Source organism: Polyergus mexicanus, unplaced genomic scaffold (assembly GCF_030449975.1).
Source record: "Polyergus mexicanus isolate NDT 795.1 unplaced genomic scaffold, iyPolMexi1.0 SCAF_8, whole genome shotgun sequence".
Classification (NCBI taxonomy): domain Eukaryota; kingdom Metazoa; phylum Arthropoda; class Insecta; order Hymenoptera; family Formicidae; genus Polyergus; species Polyergus mexicanus.
This window is the reverse complement of record NW_027223328.1, coordinates 3,490,126-3,512,037: the sequence shown is the minus strand read 5'-3', so window position 1 is coordinate 3,512,037 and position 21,912 is coordinate 3,490,126. Positions and strand designations below refer to the sequence as shown.

At 31.6% G+C, this 21,912-nt stretch overlaps 3 protein-coding genes across 7 annotated transcripts in view; 1 reads left to right on the top strand and 2 right to left on the bottom strand.

Moving 5' to 3' along the window:
* Positions 1-10,452, bottom strand: part of Beta-spec (spectrin beta chain) — a 33,603-nt gene extending 23,151 nt beyond the window's left edge. For all 5 annotated transcript variants that reach the window (XM_070300376.1, XM_070300379.1, XM_070300377.1 and 2 more), the window contains exon 1: positions 10,270-10,452. The gene's annotated coding sequence lies outside the window, so the exon portion shown is untranslated. The remainder of the gene's footprint in view (positions 1-10,269) is intronic.
* A 1,750-nt stretch (positions 10,453-12,202) lies between these two features.
* Positions 12,203-16,155, bottom strand: Vps39 (vacuolar protein sorting 39). Its single transcript, XM_070300388.1, has 11 exons — positions 15,896-16,155; positions 15,632-15,805; positions 15,277-15,532; positions 14,967-15,199; positions 14,627-14,871; positions 14,090-14,506; positions 13,667-13,984; positions 13,157-13,583; positions 12,980-13,081; positions 12,562-12,886; positions 12,203-12,458 (listed from the first exon to the last, which is right to left on the bottom strand). The coding sequence occupies exons 1-11, from the start codon at positions 15,963-15,965 to the stop codon at positions 12,395-12,397; spliced, it is 2,631 nt and encodes an 876-aa protein (XP_070156489.1). The 5' UTR covers positions 15,966-16,155; the 3' UTR covers positions 12,203-12,394.
* Positions 16,039-18,644, top strand: Tip60 (Histone acetyltransferase Tip60). The gene is given in 6 exon segments (XM_070300389.1): positions 16,039-16,417; positions 16,522-16,579; positions 17,091-17,159; positions 17,233-18,325; positions 18,413-18,497; positions 18,499-18,644. Coding segments are annotated over 6 exon segments (1,401 nt in total). The 5' UTR covers positions 16,039-16,372; the 3' UTR covers positions 18,550-18,644.
* The last annotated feature ends 3,268 nt before the right edge of the window (positions 18,645-21,912 follow it).

The following is a 21,912-nucleotide window of genomic DNA, read 5'->3' as shown; positions in this document are numbered from 1 at the left end:
ATATTCAATATTTTGTTAAGATATTGAATAATATTATCATATAATTTGTATATTGTATATAATATTATATAATTTATATAATAATATTATATAATTGAATATATAAATAGAGATAGATATATATTTATAATTATTAAATATATTTTAAATACATAATTCACACAATTTGGCTTATTGATGGATTGCCTACTGCTCACAGTATAGAGTAAATTTATCAGAGAGAATAATAATAATAATAATTAAAAAAAAAAAAAAAAACCTGAATCCCAATAAAATTCCATGAGAATTCTTTGATTTCTCCAGGTATAAAAAATTCCCTGAGAATTCCAAGTCTTCTCTGTTTTTCCAGGGAGTATAAATATTCTGATATACATATATATTTCTTTAAAGACATTTCATAGAGTTTACAAAGAATCTTTATAAAGTGACTTCAACGATATATTTTGTCGTAGCTAATGAAAAATCGCGTAGATAAGCGTGACGTTGTCTCCCTTAGCATGGTGGATCTATTTTTAAGTCGACCTAAGACAAAATACAACGAGACCGATTTTGTCATCTAATCGGCACGCCATGCAAATTAAGTCGCGCGCTTGAAGCGACGCGCGTTTATGTTCGCTTTGATGCACCTTCTAGGGAGAAAGGTCTCTCTCTCTCTCTATATATATATATATACATATATATAACGAGGCGAAAACTGTCGCAACACCAAAGGTAAGATGAATATGTCCGCGCGCACACGCACACAACGCCGAGTTTATTGATTTTCTACCGGAGTCACCGTGGCGCCGATGTCCACCGGGTACATATACGCTGACATAAGAGCACCTGCATAAATCAGGAGGGGGGAAGGAAAAGAAACGCAGGTAATATCTGTTTTTTTTTTTTGTTTTTGTTTCTTATTCTTAACCTTAGAATGCTCACTACGAGTGAGATTCTCTTTATCGCGATATATTTTCCGACATTACTACAGGCAAATTTAATTGCTGGAAATACAGCATTAGTATAAAATAATAAAAAATGAGCGACTAAGTTTTAAATATACCCCTGTGAGCTATTACATCACGAGCAGCGATCTTTATTTAATATCACGCAAATATAACATAACGTAAAACTGGTGTTTTTTTTTTAATTGGATATATATAAATATTATCAGTAAAATTATTAGCATCTTAATTATTATAAAAAAAAAAAAAAAAAAAAAAAAAAAAATAAAAAAAAAAGTTGAAGCACATAAATTTATAAAAATATGAATGTCTAATACGTAAAATTACGTCAATTAGTGGCTCTGCTATTTTCAACAATTATAATTTATAATATCAAGAAGTATATACATTATTGCAGATAAATCATATTGATAGTATGATCGGTATTTCGATAAATTATTTATGAATTAATTATTCTCGTATTAATTAAAAAAAAAAAAAATAAAATAAAATAAAAAAATATTGATCTCATCTTTATTATTTTCAAATATTTTTCAAAATTATTTCGCTTTTTATTATTTAAATATATTTAATCGTTCGGACTTTGCGATACGAATGGGCTGAGGTAAATTTTCGATAACTATAAAGTCATAAATTGTAGGCATATATCGCGAGATATGATCAGAAACACCGTTACACAAGGCGAATACAATTGTATTGTGCTTTAAACACTTTCCGCACCTCTCCGCTGCAGGCATCTATCGTAGAAGTCACGGAGGCGTGAAGTGTACGGGTAAACGCCCTTATGATGACCCACTTTTCGCCAACATCCCTCTATGCGGGAAGCTGCTGCGAGCTAACAAGATTTCAAGAGCCGATAGCTTGATAAAGTTTTGAAAAGATTTCAAATATTTTTACAATTCTAGGTAAGTTTTCAAGAGAGTTTTGTTTAAAAAAAAATCTTAAAAAATTACAAAGACTGAGAATGGCTCGTCACTTTTTAAAAAATAGACATAAAAGATCCAAATCAAATTCGAATAATTCTAAGTTTGCTATTTTAAATTAAATTATAATCACGAAAGTCTTCGAAAGGAAAAAAATTCCAGTTTTTATCAAAATATGATAAATATTCATAAAATTTGTTTTTTTTTTTAGCCAAGAACAACACTGGAAAAATTCTCATGATTTACTTATAGCTCTACTTCAGACAGAGATTTAAAAATGGAGTTGCTTTAGAGAAGGAAGGCTGCCAGTGTCCATTTTTAAAGATCAACAAAATTAGCGGAGGGGATTCAGAGGAGTAACGCGGGGTGAACGCCCTTACGATGACCTCTGATTTGCTCTTTCCTTAACCGAAGCACGGGAGAGTCGTCGCTAAAGATCGACCACTTGATCGTGAATTATGTGGCATAATATTAAAAGTACCGGCAAAAATGCGAGCCGTGACGATAATTTACAAGGTGTGTGTGTGTGTGTGTATACGTATGTATTATGTGCGTTTTCTTGCAATTTTCTCGAAATAATTGCTAGATTATTCACAGCAATCGTTTTGTCACATGCCATCAAGAATAAAAAGAACCGCTGAATCATCAAAGTTTCGTTGGTCTTGTTAAAGAGACTTATATACTATATTTAATAATTATATAATTTTTGTGAATTATAATATATAATAATATAATAATATAATAATATAATATATATCAATTATTATTTTTCTAATTGTATCAAATATATCTCGACGCACTTTTTAATATTTTGGTATAAAAAAGCAGACAAAATTACAATCTGTTTTTAGATTTTTGCAAAAATGAGCAACAAGAAAATTATTAATAATTAATACTATATAAAAAACAGTTTAAAAATAGTCGTGAGTGCTTCGATACATGTTAGTCTCGCTACAATGTATATGACAAGATATTATAAATAACACATAATCGCATTAGACGAATAATGATTAACGAAACGATTGCGTATCGCCAAAGGCATTCAGCATGGCACTCGCCAAGTGGCTGGTAAATAATGCAACATCTCGGCAATATATACGTCGCTCGCGAAGTTCTGTCCATGTCTAAAGATGCGTCAGTAATGTCATTCTCGATGCATTTTTTAATATTGAACAACTGTCACGCTTTACATTAAATTGCGCGTTATTGTAATTTCAAAGGTGAGAAAATAAGACGTTTGTCGATTAATGTTTGAAGAGATGTTTGCAGAAAAATTATGTACCAATTGAGGGACATATACGTTTGAAGAGATACATATTTAAATAAAAAGAATTAATTGATTTCAATAATTAATTCTTTAAAAAAAATCCTAAACAAAAAAAAGAGCTATTATTTTCAGTCAGTCTAAACATATCATCTGTCTCAAGCTCATACAATTTTCGGGACAAATAGATAGATAGAGCATGTAATTATTCATAGTGCTAATAAAATCTGCCACGAGATGGATCAACGAATTAGGTCAAAGCGCGGATATATTGTCTCGACTGTCCTCGAGCATTAATGCCTGTCCATGACACACGGAACTTGTACTGACAATTGACATTAACAATTTTCAGTAATCCGTACGTTCCGTTCGTCATCAGCACTTGCTCGTATATCGACGAATCAAGTTCGTAATCGATAAATTGGATTGCAATTCGACGTATACGTGGTTGCTTAATCGATCTAAAAAAATTGATCTTACTTTAAAATAATAATTGAGGAACTTTGTATTCATTAACGTAAATTGTTCGACGCGGAGAAAAACAAGTTAATTAAAGTCGAATGATTAGTAACGTCCTAATTTCAAAATTAACTATAACTTCTCGAATTTGTCTCTTATCAAAATCATTTATTTAAAAATTAAACAATATATAAATTTTTATCTTTAGTAAGACTTTTAAGAGAGAAAAAGAGAGAGAGAAAGAAAAAGATATATTGTATTATATAAATAAGTGTCCAACTGAAATTGTATAAAGAAACATCAAATGGAAGTCCCTATTCTAGACGAAGAGCCGGTAGTTGTTATTGTACAGCTACGTCACGTCCGCATTTACGTTAATCTGCCCGTTGGGCGACTTTGTCGAAACATTTTTAGCGCACGAACGGAATGTCGTTTTAGTTGTAAAATACAAATTTTATCGATCAAAGCTAAATTTTATTACTGTATGCAATTAGTATTATTATATACATTAATATTCATAACAAAAGAAACAAAAAACTTTTACAATACCATTTTTTAAATTTATCTACTAATTTTGATATTCGATAAAAATTTGAAAAACAAACCTATTTTTCCAAGTTTCAGTTGTGCTTTTTATTATTGCCAGTTATTAACTCGATCGATCTCAGTTAATGGATTTTTTATTTTTCTCGAAAATAAAAATATTCAATAAAAATATTCTGAATTCTGATAAAATTATTCAATAAAAATATTCTGAATTCTGATAAAATTTCTTATTTTTAAATTTAAGATAAAAACCCCTATTAAGATGTTAAGATATTTATTTTTTCCAGTTTTAATTATGCAAAATAAATAATGAAAATGTATTCTTCCCTCTTCTGTTTATATATCTTTAAAAAGTATTTAATTCTCCAAAAATTACATTATTTCTCAATTTGCTCGTGCAATAGAACCGTGAAAGTTATTATTCGAAATTTGTATCTCGGTTTTTCTCAAGAAAAATGCACGGTAGATGGTTTGGATTCTCTGCATCTCACTATATAACGTTTACATTACATAAGGCCTTATCTCGCAAACGAGGCTGCGCGTAATCTGGATGCGTTAACGCTTGATAACTAGGTTGCATCAAACCCTTCTACAGACGGAAGTGCACTATTATCGCACACTTAAAAAAAGATCAATATCAAAGACAGGTATCGAGTCGACGAAGCAACAGCGATAAACAAAGTTTTCTCTCCTCCTTGTTTATAAAAAGAAAGGTACGAATGCACGCATATACATTTTAACGCGATCTCTGTGTATTTCCTGTATGGCCTCACAACGAGGCATTTTCCGCTCTGAAAGTAAAGCAAGAGGGATGGATTAGATTATTCGTATTCGATATAGTTTTTCTCGAAAGCGCGGTTACAATACATACAATGTAAAATGGAAAAGAAAGCATCAATCGTCGCAAAAAATTTTATTAACTTTCTTTCTCGACAATATATACAATATGTATTAAAATTCATTAATATCTTAGCACTTTCAATACTTGGACAAGTATTTTTCGGTCAAATGTATCGCGCTAGAAATATTCGTAACATTATGACTGTTGATTAAATAATTCCAATTTATATTCTTCTTGATTAATTTAATATTTTGTATGTGTGTTATTATTTTGTCTCTCGTATTTTTCTTTTATTTTTTGCGCATTAAATATTTATAGATGCTAAACTCAGAGAGAATTCTGAGTCACAATACATAAATATCTAAACGCGAGGCTTAATGACTCTAGATATCGGAAATACTAATACAAAAAATATTCTCGCTCTATTTAATCGATCTTCAAAGGACATATACTATATTAGAGTTAGGAATGCGTGTTTTATTAGTTTATCAAATAAACGTGTATGTATATACATATATATACAATATATATATATATATATAGAACTCAGGTGTGGTAGAATATTTGATCGAGATCAGACTTCTTGCTAATTATAAGGAATACTTGAGAATAACATTGCGTAATATCTTATATTTCAAAATCGAGACTCGAGATTTTTTATTGTAGCTGTTATGGCGTTAAAAGTAAAATTATGTGAATTCTTTCATTATTACATCATACGTCGAAATAAATCAGTTTTTTTCATACTACTCGCGCATTCGAAAGTATATAGATTGGTAAGATATATTAAAGACTTTTTTTCGCTTCGTAAATTAATAAATAGCTGTAAATCTTGATCGGCTATTGTAAGATTTATTTTTATTCGACATTTTTTAACAGACGTGCAAATTTATTATAAATATTTCTTAATTCCAGATATTAAAAGAAGAAATGTTTTCAATATATATTTTACTAATTTATATTAACTATCAGAGATATCACTTCAACTTTTATTTTCTAATACATATTTTCTGTCCTTCTTCTTCATTAGATTTCCGTCCACTATAGGACACAATATCTCGGTTTTTTTTTTTTTTAATGATATCACATTGATAAATACATAAACTGTCTAATTGATCAATATCATGTATTATCCATTAGCTCGATTAATTAACTTGATCTTATTCGGGAAGATATAAATTACTTGCATATGCACGTATTGAATTTTTTGGAACTTGATATTAGATTAAATATATTTGTAATATGACCTGTCCTCGGGTCTTATATATTTCTGTATCACTAAATTCATTTATTCGGCTTAGTCACTTAAGACATTTTCTATTTAAATGCTGCATACATATTGTATAACCTTCCAACTTTTCTTATCTTGTATTTTAATGCTAATTATCCAATATGATGCACATATTTAACATAACGGAATTAGAAATAGATTTATTTATAAATGTAACTAATAATAAGTAGGATCTGCATAAATAAGTTTGCCAAGGAATTTATTGTGCTTGACAATTATTTACAAATGTTTATATGTATTTATATATTAATATTTTATCCTCGAAAATCTTTAATATCATTAAAAATACGGAATGCAGATAAAAAAATATTAAAAATTCCACACGATACGACTTTACTCCAGAATATTGGAAAATAATTTAATTTTGGATTTTATCAAGATAACCGTATCCTCAAATGTGTATTAAATATAATCATATAAAAAAAAAAATAATTTTTCATTTGGAATAAAAATTGCAATTTTCTAGATTTAATTTCATTTAACTATTAATATACAAAAATATAAATAAATATGTAAAATTATATATATATATATATATTTTTAATCGATGATATTTTAATTATTCTTTTTAGTAAGTTTCTGAAAAAATATTGAGCTATTTAAGCAATGTTTTACACAAACGACAGGTAAATCGAAATTCAATTTTTTTCGGGGTTATTCCCCTTTCGTTTACTTCCTCTCGGTCGAGAAACTGTACCGTATATCGAACGGTGTCTCGCGCACAATGCAGCTATTCGTCGACCTTAACATTTCGCGGCATTTAATCGCTCGATTCGCGATAAAGTGACTCAGCTCTAGATTCAGCATCGTGATGAAATCGTTCATAATCCACAAAAGAGGTACCTCTACCAATGCTGACCGATACTGAAGCCATTAAACACATTAGCTCACTAGGTTGCTAACTATATACGATCACTTCTGGATAAAAAATCTCTTTTGTACGTGGAGATTTAAATAAAGACAAGTTAAGAAAAAATTTCTTTCCTGATAATTAGCTTGCTTATTGCTAGCTATATTCGATTTTCTCTTTAAAATATATGTATATATATATATAATATAATTATCAAAGAAATATGTATATATATACAGGGTGTAACAGAGCGCCCGTATTAGCAGTTTTTTGAGGAAACAACGCATTTTCGTGAAAAATGTTTCATGCAAAAGTTGTAGAGCTCCAAGTGGCGTATTATATAATAATATTAGTATGATCTTGAATAGCTCCGTCAAGGTCATATAAAAATCATTGTGAATTTTTTAATTGGAACCCCCTATTTTTCATTACATATTCTTGTAGCTTACCTCAAGAGCTTTCCAAAACACTATAACAAAGTATTTTTTCATTAGGTACTTTTCGAGGTATTTTATATTTTAACCTGACATATTTTGATATAAAAAATTAAATATCTTGTAAAATATTTAGTTTTCGATAATCTTACCGTAATACTTTTATGTACAGAATAACGAGACAAATCAATTAAAAAAATAATTGTTTTTTTCTTTTTGCACTAATTGATTTGTCTCATTAGTCTGTACATAAAAGTATTACGGTAAGATTATCGAAACTTGAATATTTTGCGAAATATTTTATTTTTTATATCAAAATATATAAAATAACTCAAAAAGTAATACTTAATGAAAAAATACTTAATTATAGTGTTTTGGAAAGGTCACGAGGTAAGCTACAAGAATATGTAATGAAAAATAGGGGAATTCCATTGAAAAAATTCACAATGATTTTTATATGACCTTAACGGTGCTATTCAAGGTCATACTAATATTATTATATAATGCGCCACTTGGAGCTCTACAACTTTCGCATGAAACATTTTTTACGAAAATGCGTTGTTTCTTCAAAAAACTGCTGATACGAGCGCTCCGTTACACCCTGTATATATCCGCGTCTCTCTCAGAATTAACTCCCCTTCCCTTCTACAAGTTAACGTCGTTGCGTGTATTCCTGAAATAGCGCATGCCGCGTAAACGATACGTCGGCATATATGCTTTTCCCTCCTAGCACATCTACGGACGTACGCACGCACGCACGCACGCACTTCCGTCAAACACGGTGCGGTCAGCGTGCGATGGACGCGTAACCGGGAGGCGGAAGTGCCCGTAAATCGAGGAAACCTGGTTACCTTCGCGAGGTTATACCTGGCGTACACATATCGTAAACGTCACGTGAATTCATTCGCGATCCGCCCTTGTGTTCTGGCGGGACGGAAAGCACCGTTGGTCCCCAGATAAGAGCGCACGTCAAATAGCAGTTACATGGCAAGTGACATATTTAAAATTACGACACACAAGATGTTTTAAAGTTTAAGTTATTGTGATTAAGTACTGTTGAGAAGGAGAGATAAAACAAACTTTTTAAATATTACTAAAAAAATGAAGCTTTGATTAAATGACACTATTTATTAAATAAACAAAAAAGTTGAATCTGTAAAATATATTCAATACAATCTTCGAAATTCTCTCCCATCGCACGACTCGATAATGTTTTTTACATGATAAAATTCTTACATAACAAATTACCTATCAATGATAAAAGTGATAAAGCTAAATTGACACGGGACTCAAAAGCCTTCAAATTTACACGAATAACGCACGTCAAATATATAGAAAAAAAAAAATTCAAAACTGTACCCAATAAGAAATGAGAAATTAAAAAAAAAAAATAAAGAACCGCTACAAAAATATTAAATATTAATTGTTCGAAAACAAATATAAAATTACATTTCATTTGGCAATTCGTCTCTAATTTCATATTTTATCACATTTTATATAGTTACATATTATTAATTAAACTTGTCGTGAGTCTACGTGATAGACTGAAATGATCTTGAATTTTATTGAATATTATTTCATCGATTATTAATTTATAATCGATGTGTTAAACGACTTAGGATACATTCCCTTCGTAAAGCACATTCCGCACACATACAGTTCGAAAGAAAATTTACACACTCGGTATGATCTCTCGTCTCGCTCTGGACGCTCTCGGTAGACTCGCTACACAAGTACGCTCCGATGAAATCGCGAGGCGGGGTACAAGGAACGGAGTTTATCACGAGCGATCGAATCGCGAGATTCGCTTTATTCGCCCTCCACGCCCATTGACATCGATTTAAAATTAAACGCGTACCTCGTCCCCGAGTACGACAAAAAATTTCGAAAAAATCGAAAGACGCGTTTTTCTCTCTCCTCTTTTATCTCGCCACGTTACACGAGCGTGACGAGTTCACGTTCGATTCGCCTCTTCGATGCGCGCTCGACGCGTTCAATCGGATCGCGCCGGGAATTAGGTCATCGGCAGATAGGTCGTCTTGACAGGTGAACAAAAACCGCTGGCTCGAGCTGCCGGACGGAGGGGAGGGGGGAGCGGGCTAGGGCAGAAGCGAAGGAGAGGAGGCGGAAATTAAAGTCGACCGATACAACGGGACAACTTTAACAGAAATATATATATATACGAGCCACGAGGACGACGACGCCCTTCGATCGTGACATCACGCGACGGAGAATTTAACGGCGAGCGGACACGTCGCGCTAGCGCGCGACACCGCGAGAGGGATTTTCCGCGTCCCCGCCCCCTCCAACCCTCCTACGCCGCCGCTACCCTTGATTTCTGCAACCCTCTCGGCTGCAGAGATGTGGAACGCATTCCCCAGTAACTATCAGCGACGAAGGTGGCAGCGGCGGCGGCAATCGATGCCGGCAGGATTCCTCCGACTCGACGACGACGACGACGACGATGATGACGGGCTCCTCGTCGCGAGGTCGCCGCCGACGTAGGAACCCGAGCGGTGAACGCGATATCTCGTCATTATTGATAATCGTAGAGTCGTGGCGACAGACGGACACATCGATAGTATCCGCGTGACGTGACCGGTACTACTGTACGACACTAGGGAAGAAGTTCAAGCGGCACGCACGCCATTTTTATCCCGACGCACAATATCCACCCGTTACCGCGTACTTTTCTCTCGCTATCGGAGAATACTTACCTTCGCGTAAGGACACCCCGTGACACCGTTCTGTCCCGCAACTCGCATAAAAGTCTCTCTCTCACTCTCTCTCTCTCTCGTCCGGTGTACACAAAAGAAAAACCCACCAAATAACGATCCGACACCGTACCACCCGTCCACACACTCGACCGGCGCGCAACCGACTGAGTGTACGCGGCGTTCACCTACGCCGCCGCAGCTAGTCCCTTTTGTGCGAGTGGCTCGGTGGCTGCGGCGTCGGCGCACTGCGCCTGCGCAGAATCGACGCGGAAAGTTGGAAAAAGCGAGACGAGGAATGCGCGCGGCGCGGCGCGCGAGCGACGATTTTACTTCCGACGTCCTCGTCCGGCGTCTCTCCTTCGGGATGTTGAATAATCACGGATCTCCTACGTTATTATATTTTCCGATCAAAGTACGTGAGTAAAATATGATTTCGTACATTTTGTGTAGGACAAAAATATCGATTCGATTTTGTGAGAAATTTGTGCGAGGAGAGAGAGAGCTTTTTTCTTCGGACGAATATGTATTTTATTTTGCGAAATATTTTAAGAAATATTCTCACGATACATAGCCTCTCAAATCGCAGTTACGAAAAGATCGTTTTCTGTCATGATTTATATATCGAGTGTAATATGTGTGCCGATGCTAAAATCAAGTTTTCTTCTTTATATCGGATATAATATTTATCGAAAAATTATTATACATATTTATATATATTACATATATTATATATATATTGAGCGATTAACATCTTTTTTCGGAGGAAATATCTCATTGTAAGTAAAATTAAATTAAAATTGATAAATTAAAATTAAATTAATAGATAAATTAAATTAAAATTAATAAATTAAAATTAAATTAATAAATAAATGAAATTAAAATTAATAAATTAAAATAAAAAATGCAAAATTAAAATTAATAATGTATATTTTTAATTTTGTACTCTTGGCAAATTTTGAGATAAAACAATCTATCGTGGAGTTATTGTAACAATATTATAATTCCTTCGTATAATATATTTGAATAAAATATGAATTATTTTGGATAAAAAGAGATATGACATAATATCACTATTTTCATCTGTACTGTACCCGCTTTTTATCTTATTCCCCAGGCGTAGGAATACAAGACGTCTCTCATGACATCATCAATCCTTTACTCGTATTCTGGACCGTGGGCACGCCCTATCATCCGTGTTACTCTTATAATGTAAGTTTTTTCTTGTTATAATACACAGATGCATGCCATATATTCCGCTTATCGTTATCGCATATCGTAAGTAAAAGAAAAAGTCCACGACAATTGGGCGAAAGGGCCATGTTCCGATTTCGAAACTTTCAATTTCGAATATCACGCGCGCGATTACGTAGCCAATCACATAGCTTTCAGCATCAATAGATTTGTTCTTTGTAGCGATACTGGCTGCGGTCGGGAAAACGCTAGAAATGCTTCGAGACGTTGCATTAACCAATCAGAATAAATAAATCTTTACTTTTTTTGTTCTGATTGGTCAATCAAACGCTTCGAAGCATTTCTAGCGTCTTATCAACCGCAGCCACTGTCTTATGTATCATCCATCTCTTTCTTTTCTCTCTATTCCTTCATATACTTATTTTATTTTGAGTGCGTAGAAAAAAAAATTTAGTACAATTGTACAAAGAATAACTCATACAAGAAATACTATGTATCTTCTCAAAATTTTATTTATTTTACAATTACTTTACTGCAAAGCATCTTGTAAAAGTACAAAGAAACAGAATATTTTACTTTTACATTTTTTACAATATTTATTTTTATATTTATCTCTTTTATAGTATGCAATATAAAAAGCGCGAAAGAAAGAAAGAAAGAAATTGTTTGATTTATTAGAAATTATAATAGAATTGATTGATTTATTGAAATTAAGATTTATTACGAGAAATAGCCTTAATGATAATAATTAATCAGTTTTTTTCTAATAGGGATAATCTCTGAGTTTTCTATATAATATATATATATATATATATATATCGAAATTTTATATGCATATATGAAACTTATGTAAAAAGAACATACATTGAATATTTACAATCTTAGAAATGATATATAACTGTGATTATATAATGTTGTGTAGCTCTGCTATTTTTTATCCTTTGCGATCTTGACAAGAATAATGTACTATATCACCATTAGGATACCTTGCAAAAGCACTAAGAAAATAGAACTAATTAATATCGTATAAATATAATTTATAACAAATATAATTTGACAGGTTTTATACTTTGAATCATAAAACTTATAATATTTACTCACCTTTGGTTGCCAAAGCGTTTTTTACAAACTGGACATATATTAAACTCTGTCATGAGGACGCTCTGTGATTCGTAATGCATTCGTTGTTCCTGCACTTGTAAATGTTCCGCGTAAAGCAGCCCTTTGAGAACCTGTGTTCTTCGCTTCGCATTCAAATTATTTTGCAAACCAACTTCCAAGAAATGTTTTATTCTACCAATAGGTACAGAATCCGGTAAAACTTTCAGGGCTTTCATAGGATTTATTTTTGAGGCATGTTCCTCTAATAGTTGAAGGGCCATCTCTAAATCTGGTTGTGCCGTTCTTTGAATTTCTGGATTACAACCTTGACAAAAGAAAAATATAACATATAATTATATAATTATAATTATATATATAAATGATAGAAAAGATCTTGTTTATATATAAATATTTATACCAGCCATTAAAACTCCTTCATTATCAGGTTTCAACAACTGCTGAATTAGTAAAACATATACTTCGTCAGTATTGTCCGTTTGTTTTTCCGCACAATCTTGACCTTGAGATAATTTCCGATTAATTATATAATCTTTTATTTTATGTTTAATATATAAAAATTTTAAGATTTACTTACTTTGATATCTTGTATATACATTTTGGCAATATTGTATTGCGCGCGGTATATCATTCAAAAGATTGATATATATCGATATAGCTTGTTGATGACGACCGAGTCGTCCAAGTATAATTGCACGTTCCTCGAACAAACAATCAAATGGAAAATGCACCAATATTGTTTCAGGTGTATAATATGTCGATTTCTCCAAGAATTGTTGCAATTTCTGTCGTATATGTTGTGAGGTTTCTTTTTCTGCTGGTGTTGCATTAGCATTCATGGAGTTTAGACATTTCTCTTTATATTGATGTATCAAAACATTATGGAATAACATATTAGTGTCTTCCCAAACATGTACCACATGCTCCAGATACTGTATTACTAGATCTTTATGGAAACGTAAAAGGTAATCTAATATCTTCGGTCTAGGTAAATGTTCGACTTCCTGCAAATTAGCAGAATGCATTAATAAAAACAGTGTTGAATGCATAAAGACATATATATGTAGGACAAATATATGTATAGCACCTGTATATCTTCCATAAATATCCTGAGACCTTGTTCAGGATCCTCTGTTAAAACCCATCCAGCAAATTTCAAAATTAGATCCATATGATCCTTGCCGAGATGCTGTAAATATTGTATAGTTCTCTCGGTGCCTTTTAGACTAGAATCATTCTCTTTTGCATGCTTCTCCAGAAGTTCCAAAGCTTTTTTATGTTGTCCTTTGGTTTGATACAATATAATGAGTTCTGGATATTTTTGATGCATTAACAAAGTTTTCTCAGCTTCTGCTAAATGACAGTGATTCAACCTAAGTAAAGGTGCTACCAAAGCGTCAGTGGTCTGAAATGAAATTCATTTAATATTTATTCTGTAAATAGTTTTTATGAGACTTTATTTGCAATTTTTTATTGTCTTCTTTCTTGTTTTATCTTTTTTTTTTTTTACCTGTAAGTAACACTTTAAAAGAGTAGTATCGATGATCTTCAGAAGCTGTTCCGTAGCTATTACAGTTAGATTCTTTTCTCCATTTACTCCATCCTTTTCTTTATTAAGCTCTTTATCTTTTGCCATTAGTTTATGTCTAACTTCAGTTAGAAAAACTATTAATGCACGCAAGCCTTTTTCCAACTCATGGTCTTGCAATTTTGGCAAGCTAGGTGCTGGTTCACTAGGTTCATGAGTGTTGGTCGATGGTGCTAAATCTGGAAATAACCTGATTACCTCATACGGATCAGTCCCCAGTTTTAAAAACAAATCCATCGCTTCTTGGAATCGCTTATTGTAGAACAAATAATGCGCATATAATGTTTGTATTTTATACGTCTGTCTAGCTTTCTCCTCATCTGTTATGTCTGACAAATTCTAAAAAAAAAAAAAATATATATATATATATATATATATGAAACTATATAATTAATATTTTAAACATTTTTAAATATAAATTATAATCTTATTATTGATATACAAATATAATTAACATACAGTTAATTGTAATGCCAATTGAAATTGATTTTGCTCTAACAATGTTCTAATCTGTAAAGTAACATCAATTGCTTTGATACACCAAATCTGACTAATGGATGCCACAAAGACTTTTCCTTGTTTGCATCGATATATAAGTCTAGCTTTATTTAGATCTCTTATTGTTTGAATATGTAAACATCCTTCTAATGTATACACCTCTAATCTCTCATGCACAATACCTAATAAGTAAGGATCATCCCATGCTGAAAATCATTATAAAAATTTAGTCAATTACAATTTAAAGAAATAAATAAAAAACAAAATAATGAAATAAAAAAATTAAGTTTACTCTTTATACCTATTGCATTAGGTGCATCCGACCATTTTACAGGACTATGCTGAACCAATTCTCCTTTCGTATCCATAATAAATGATTGAGAATCCTTTCCCAATACAAAAGAACTGTCTGATAATTTTGTAATACTTGGTTCTGGAGATTTACCAGTGGGAAAGAGTTCTTTAGGTTTGCCATTCAAATCATAAATAGTATAAGATAATCCACGAAATCCTAATATCAATGTTTCACCGCACCTTAATAATTAATATTAAGTTGATCATATAAAAACTATTATATTGAAGTATTTTAATAACTTTTCAATATATATTACCATGCTAATTGACGAGGTATGTCTGGTACGGTTAATTCAAAATCATTAAATTCTTCAAATTTCTTTCCCTTCCAGTAATATAATTGCAATTTACGTTTCACAGCGACACATAAGCGCACTACAGTATTTTTTTTTCCTGTCAAACTCTGTGTTGACTGAATATCCAAAGTGAATAGAGTAGCACCACGAGTTTTTGGTAATTGATATATTTGTTGAAAGTTTGGTGAATTCAAATCGTGGCAGCATACAATATTATCTGCAATTTTCCATAATTAAAAATCAATGCACAATAAAAATTGTATTGCCTATATAAATTAATACATTAAAAAGGAAATTGGTATTATCTTAGGTATACCTGTCAAAATGATCAATAAATTATATTCTGGTACAACATCTATCTGATTGATCCTTTTTTTGTTAAAGTTCTTACTATGACGTAGTAATTCCAGCTTGTGACTGTCATCAAACACTGCCGGAACATTGTACATAAGAAGATGACCTTCTCTAGTACCTATTAATAAGTTATCGTCTGAAATAAACAACATAATAAGCAATAAATACTCCAGCGCATCGAGAATAATTCCTAATAATTTGATTATGTATATTAAAAATTATTAACCGTAAGCGGCCATGGATTCAATTTGCACAGTAATATTTAATATAGACGTTTCCTCATAAGCGTCGTGCATTGTTGCAGTTTAAAAATAATATCTTATGTGTCAATTAAATTTTTCAAACGTCAATTTTGTCCTTTTCCTTTTTGTACGACTTAATTTCGTGAATTATAATGATTATAATAGCATTGAACGAGTATCGGAGTATCCTTTATTCTTTTCATAACTGTCAGTCTGTCAGCTGGCACTGGCACCTGGCACCATCTGGTGATCAAGAATGGGGTACGATATGGTAGGGACTAGAGTCACTAGAGTCTAGAATCTACTTGAGGAGCTAACGACTTTCTTTCGATCTCACTATTCTCAGTTCTCGGAAAGATTGGCGAGTGGCCGTCTTTAATAATACGTCGCCTGTGGTTTGAAGTCTAAAGCTTCAAAACAAAATTTCGTTTGGTGATTAGTTTGTCGAATTTCTGATTGAAATGATCGAGGAACACGACGAACAAGAAACGATATGCGATTCAGTGGTAAGTGGTGTAATACATCGAATACGAGGATGCTGTCGAATTATCTAGAAAAATATACAAACCACGAATATATAAATATGATAATATTCTAACCTTATTTTTAGAATTCACTGGTTGAAGGCTGTCGTTTACCAGTTAGGATGTTTACTACGGATGATTGGCGTAAGTAAATTACATACAAATTGTTTCATTAGTACTCTAACGAACGTTTTACTATAAGAAGATGAAATTTTTTCTTTCTTTCTTTCTTTTTTTTTTTGTTTAAAAGACTATTTAAAAGACTGAATTGTAATCTATCTTGAGATTGGTTGTAAACTATCATTAAATTATAAGACGATACATATAAATACAAAGTTTTATTGCAAAATGTTAATAAATTGTATAAAGATTTTAAAAATGTTTTGATTATGTTAGAATTATTTGCCTTGATTTGTATTACTTTCTATGATAACACAATCTTTATGTATATATATACATATATATTTCTCATAAAATTGATTCTATTTTATATGTAACATTTAAGTTTAAGAATTTATTGTATTTAAATAATCCAATTTGTTTGTAATAAATTTTGTAATAGCTAAGATAGCAAATTATATGCAATATATTATTTTTAAAATATATAATATCATCTTAATAATAAAATAATTTAAGCGGATTATTCTATCTGTAGCTCTTGCCGAAATCATCAGTGTCAAAGATGTACAAGGTGTCAAATGTTATTATGTTCATTATGTGGATTGTAAGTAAATAACTTAGAGCATTCGAGTATGAAAATCCTAAGTAATATTATTATCATAATTGTGCTATTTTAGTCAATAAACGATTAGATGAATGGGTTATGGAGGATTGTTTAGACACTAGGAAAGTCCAATATCCTCGTCGCGAAGGAACGACACCAGGAACTGATGCAGCAACACCAAAAAAGCAGGCTCCTAGTAGACCTCCTAGTCCCAGTAGTGTTAGCAATGAACCAGTTAATGGTAATGCTGTGCTACAAGCTGCGCTACAAAAGAAAATGTCTAGAAAAAGAAAGGCGACATTTCTAGAAAATGAAGATTCTCAGGATGGTCCGCCACAAACCGCCGCAAATACGCCTGGTCCCAGACCTACTGGCTCCCTAGTAGCGCATCAAAATGACGATGTAGTCACGAGAATGAAAAACGTAGAATTAATTGAACTAGGCCGTCATAGAATAAAACCATGGTATTTTAGCCCATATCCACAGGAGATGGTAAATTTAAATTGTATATATATCTGTGAGTTTTGCCTGAAGTATAGGAAGAATCGAAAATGCTTGGAGAGACATTTAGTTAAATGTAATCTACGTCATCCACCCGGAAATGAGATATACAGGAAAGGTTCTATATCATTTTTCGAGATTGATGGTCGCAAGAATAAGAATTATGCACAAAACCTTTGTCTGCTAGCAAAACTATTTCTGGACCACAAAACTCTCTATTATGACACAGACCCATTTTTATTTTATGTAATGACTGAATTTGACAGTAGAGGATTTCATATAGTTGGCTATTTCTCCAAGGAAAAAGGATCGACAGAAGATCACAACGTAGCATGTATTCTAACGCTGCCACCATACCAGAGAAGAGGTTACGGCAAGCTCTTAATAGAATTTTCGTATGAGCTATCGAAATTCGAAGGAAAGACCGGCTCTCCCGAAAAGCCATTGTCCGATTTAGGTTTGCTTTCGTACCGAAGTTACTGGGCGCACACAATACTCGATATCCTGTTAAATTTAAAGCCTGTGGTGGAGAATGAGAAACCGCAGATAACAATAAACGAAATTTCCGAGATTACATCGATTAAAAAGGAGGACGTGATATCGACTTTGCAAAATCTGAATCTCATTAATTACTACAAAGGACAATATATTGTGACACTAAATAGGTAATTCATTACCAAGATGAAAGGAGATTAGCTACAATTTACCTAATTTGATGAGATCTTCATCTTGAGGTATATGTTTATTTGCAGGGAAATTATTGAACAACATACAACTGCGATGGAAAAGAGACAGATTAGGATAGATCCTAAATGTCTACATTGGACACCGAAAGACTGGAGTGTTAGGGCTAAATGGTGAAAAAAACCCTGAATTGACAATAAGATGATGCTGATTTGTTTTGAAATTATTTTTCAGGAGATTTCCAGAAGTAATTACGGTTGATGGATATACAAAAGTTGTACATATATATATATTATCTTTTTAATATATATATATATATATATTATCTTTGATATATATATATATATATATATATATATATATATATATATATTATCTTTGATATATATATATATATATATATATTATCTTTGATATATATATATATATATATATATATTAATCTTTGACCTCTCAATGGTCTAGCGTTTTATAAGACTGTATTTGGCATTGTGTACGCTTATCGCGATGCTATGTAGAAACTCGTCGACGTATGCAAATTTCGGTTATAGAGAGTTAAGATCATACAGCGCGAGTGATTGCGGGGTAAAAAATATTATTGTAATGATATATATATTAGAACCAAACGCAATGTTTTAATATGATAGTTAGAATTTTTTTAAAGGTGCGTAAAAATGATTGTTATTGCTATGCCATGGTCGATTTGTATAGAAAATCTATCAATCTTGTGTAGCATTGTAAATAAATGTAATTTTATAACATACTTACAATTTCTCAATAGCTCAAGCGCATTCAAATTTTATAGAGAAATATTTGTATAGGTTCAATATTCAACTGTTTAAAATCCGTTTTTTAGTATACAAGAGGACAAAATGTAGACATATGCATCATACCCATTGTGTGTATATAAATATATACACATCTTTTCACATTGTTATTTATATATTGTACATTTTCCCGCGATATAGTTGAGGTAATTAGATAATAACGAGTATTATAAAACGAGTACTATAAAAATGAGTATTCATCAAGATGTATATTGTGTATTTGTGTGTACGAGTATCTACACGATACGCAAGCAATCTTATTTCAAAAACAATTTTTAGCTATCGTTATCATTATTGATTGTATCATTAAAATTGAGAATGTAAATAATTTACTAAATTTCTAATATTTTACTAAATGCCGTTTGCGGGATTTATTTTTCATTTGTAGTTTTATCACAATCCAAATATCGAATTTTTATAGCTTATACAGTCAATGTTTGTGTATTAAAAATTTATAAGTAAGGAACGCCTCTTGAAGTAGAGAATCATGTTTTTCCTTCGTAACAGAAAGAAGAGTTACCACTATATAAAAAATAAATTTCAGCTTTTCAATTTATTAATTCTTTTTTTTTTTTACAATTTTATTTAGAACATCTTATACTGAATACGTAATTTATATGATATTTCAATATATCTATCTAATTTATCATATATATTTCTTAACAAGAAAAATATTCTCGTAAAAAGTATGCCGAGAGTTTCTCGCGTTTACATATAAAATTTTACAAGGATATATGTATATTAGTAGCGAAAAAAAATTTACGCGATTATCAATAAAACTATTGTTTACTGTTGTAATAACGATCAAAATTTTTATTTTATGACTAATAAAGTTAATAAAATTAATTAAAGTTTTATGTAGATTCAATATAAATTCAAGTTAATTTAACTCGGTTAACTGGAAAAAACTAAGAGTTTATACTGTAAAATTTATAAAATTTATGTATATATATCTCTTACTTTTCCAGTGACTTACTTTTTCAAATAAAAAAGAAAAGGGAAGTTTCCATTTTACACGGGTATTTACCCCATTACGTAATAATTCGATAGGAGTTTTACGTATAGAGAATTTCTAGCACAATACATTTTTATTGCCTATATTACATAATAGATCAGTCACGTTATCGTCTTTAAAAAATAGTTTGCTCGTATGAATATAAATTACAATTTCACTTTCACTCACACACACAGATTCGCGACAGACTTTGTTTCGGTGAGCGAGAAGATAAAAGAAAACACTCTTTAGAGACACGACTTTTTAAATACACCATCTTTTATGCGTGTATGTATATATGTATGTATATAGATATATTTTTTATATTCAACAGTAACATCACAGTAGCTTCATATACAATAAATCTTTGTTCATAATTTTATATGTCTTTTTGTATTCGTTACCACGCGAGCGTGACACGGCGAGTTCCTAAAATATATCATCACGTGAATACAACGACAAGCGAGAAGGAAGAAACTCGTGTGTGCACGCGAATTTTCATAATTGTCTCAGTGATCACAATGATCACATATCGATATGACCGCATGAAACTGGAAACGCTTTTTTGATATTCATTGATATATATTCTGTCCATCATACACACTATTACTAATTTGAATTCATGTATACAACAATGCGAGTATGATATATCGGGATAATAAAATTATCAATCGAGTAATGTGTGCACCTTACGATTTATCGCCAAGTATACTGAAACATGTAGACAATAATTCATTAATAGTCTAATGAAAAATCGATCAAACGAGGTAACATTGGGCTGATTATAAACTGATATAGATCACTCGATACTTTTATATTTAAAAGAAATTCAATCACGACTTTTACTCGTAATATTATTGTTTTTTTCAAAGATATTTAGGAATGAGATCTTGTTTATTACTCTTTAACATTTTCATGGCTAAAATATCCTTCGAAGATCAGAGTATACTCTCTGGAATTCATAATATTATATAAAAGAGTGCGAAAAAAATAAAAAAATTATATATAATTTATTTATATTATGTGATCTTCTCAAAATATAAATTCAGAATCCAGAAAAAAGTATAGTCGCGACTTTTCGCCGCTGCGTTTGTTTCGCAGCATGCGTGCAATGAGTGGACAATACCCTTTTCCCTCTTAACAATAACGACAACAACAACAACAACAACGAGATGATGGAAATTCAATGTGGCAGCGATATAATGTCGAGGAGGACAGCGAGTATTTAACAAGATAAGAATGACGACACGTACACGATATCGCAATAACGCATTTATAGACTATCATACGAATAACCAGACGCATACCAGAGAATTTGAAAAGCGCTTAAGATTACGCACAACCCTCGTATATCGCACGGAACGCAGCTCGCGATCAAGATTATCCTTAGTCAGGGGCGCACATCGAGCCTCGGATAATGCAATAGCATATTCATCTCTGCATATCATTACCGTAAAATGTGCAATAAAATCTCTCTACAATCACCTGATTAATATATCCAACGATTATAATATACACGATATATGCCAAAAACTTAACTGTTTTTTTTTTTTTTAACACGATTGACGACGATAAAAACCATAACAACAAATTTTGATTTTGATGAAAATTATAATTAGAAGAATGGTTAATAAACTATATCTTATCATTACAGAATATAACAAAATACTATACAAATTATACAAAATTTCTAATATTAAAGATATATTAATAAGCTTTTAGTTTTAATTGTTCATGATTTTTCATT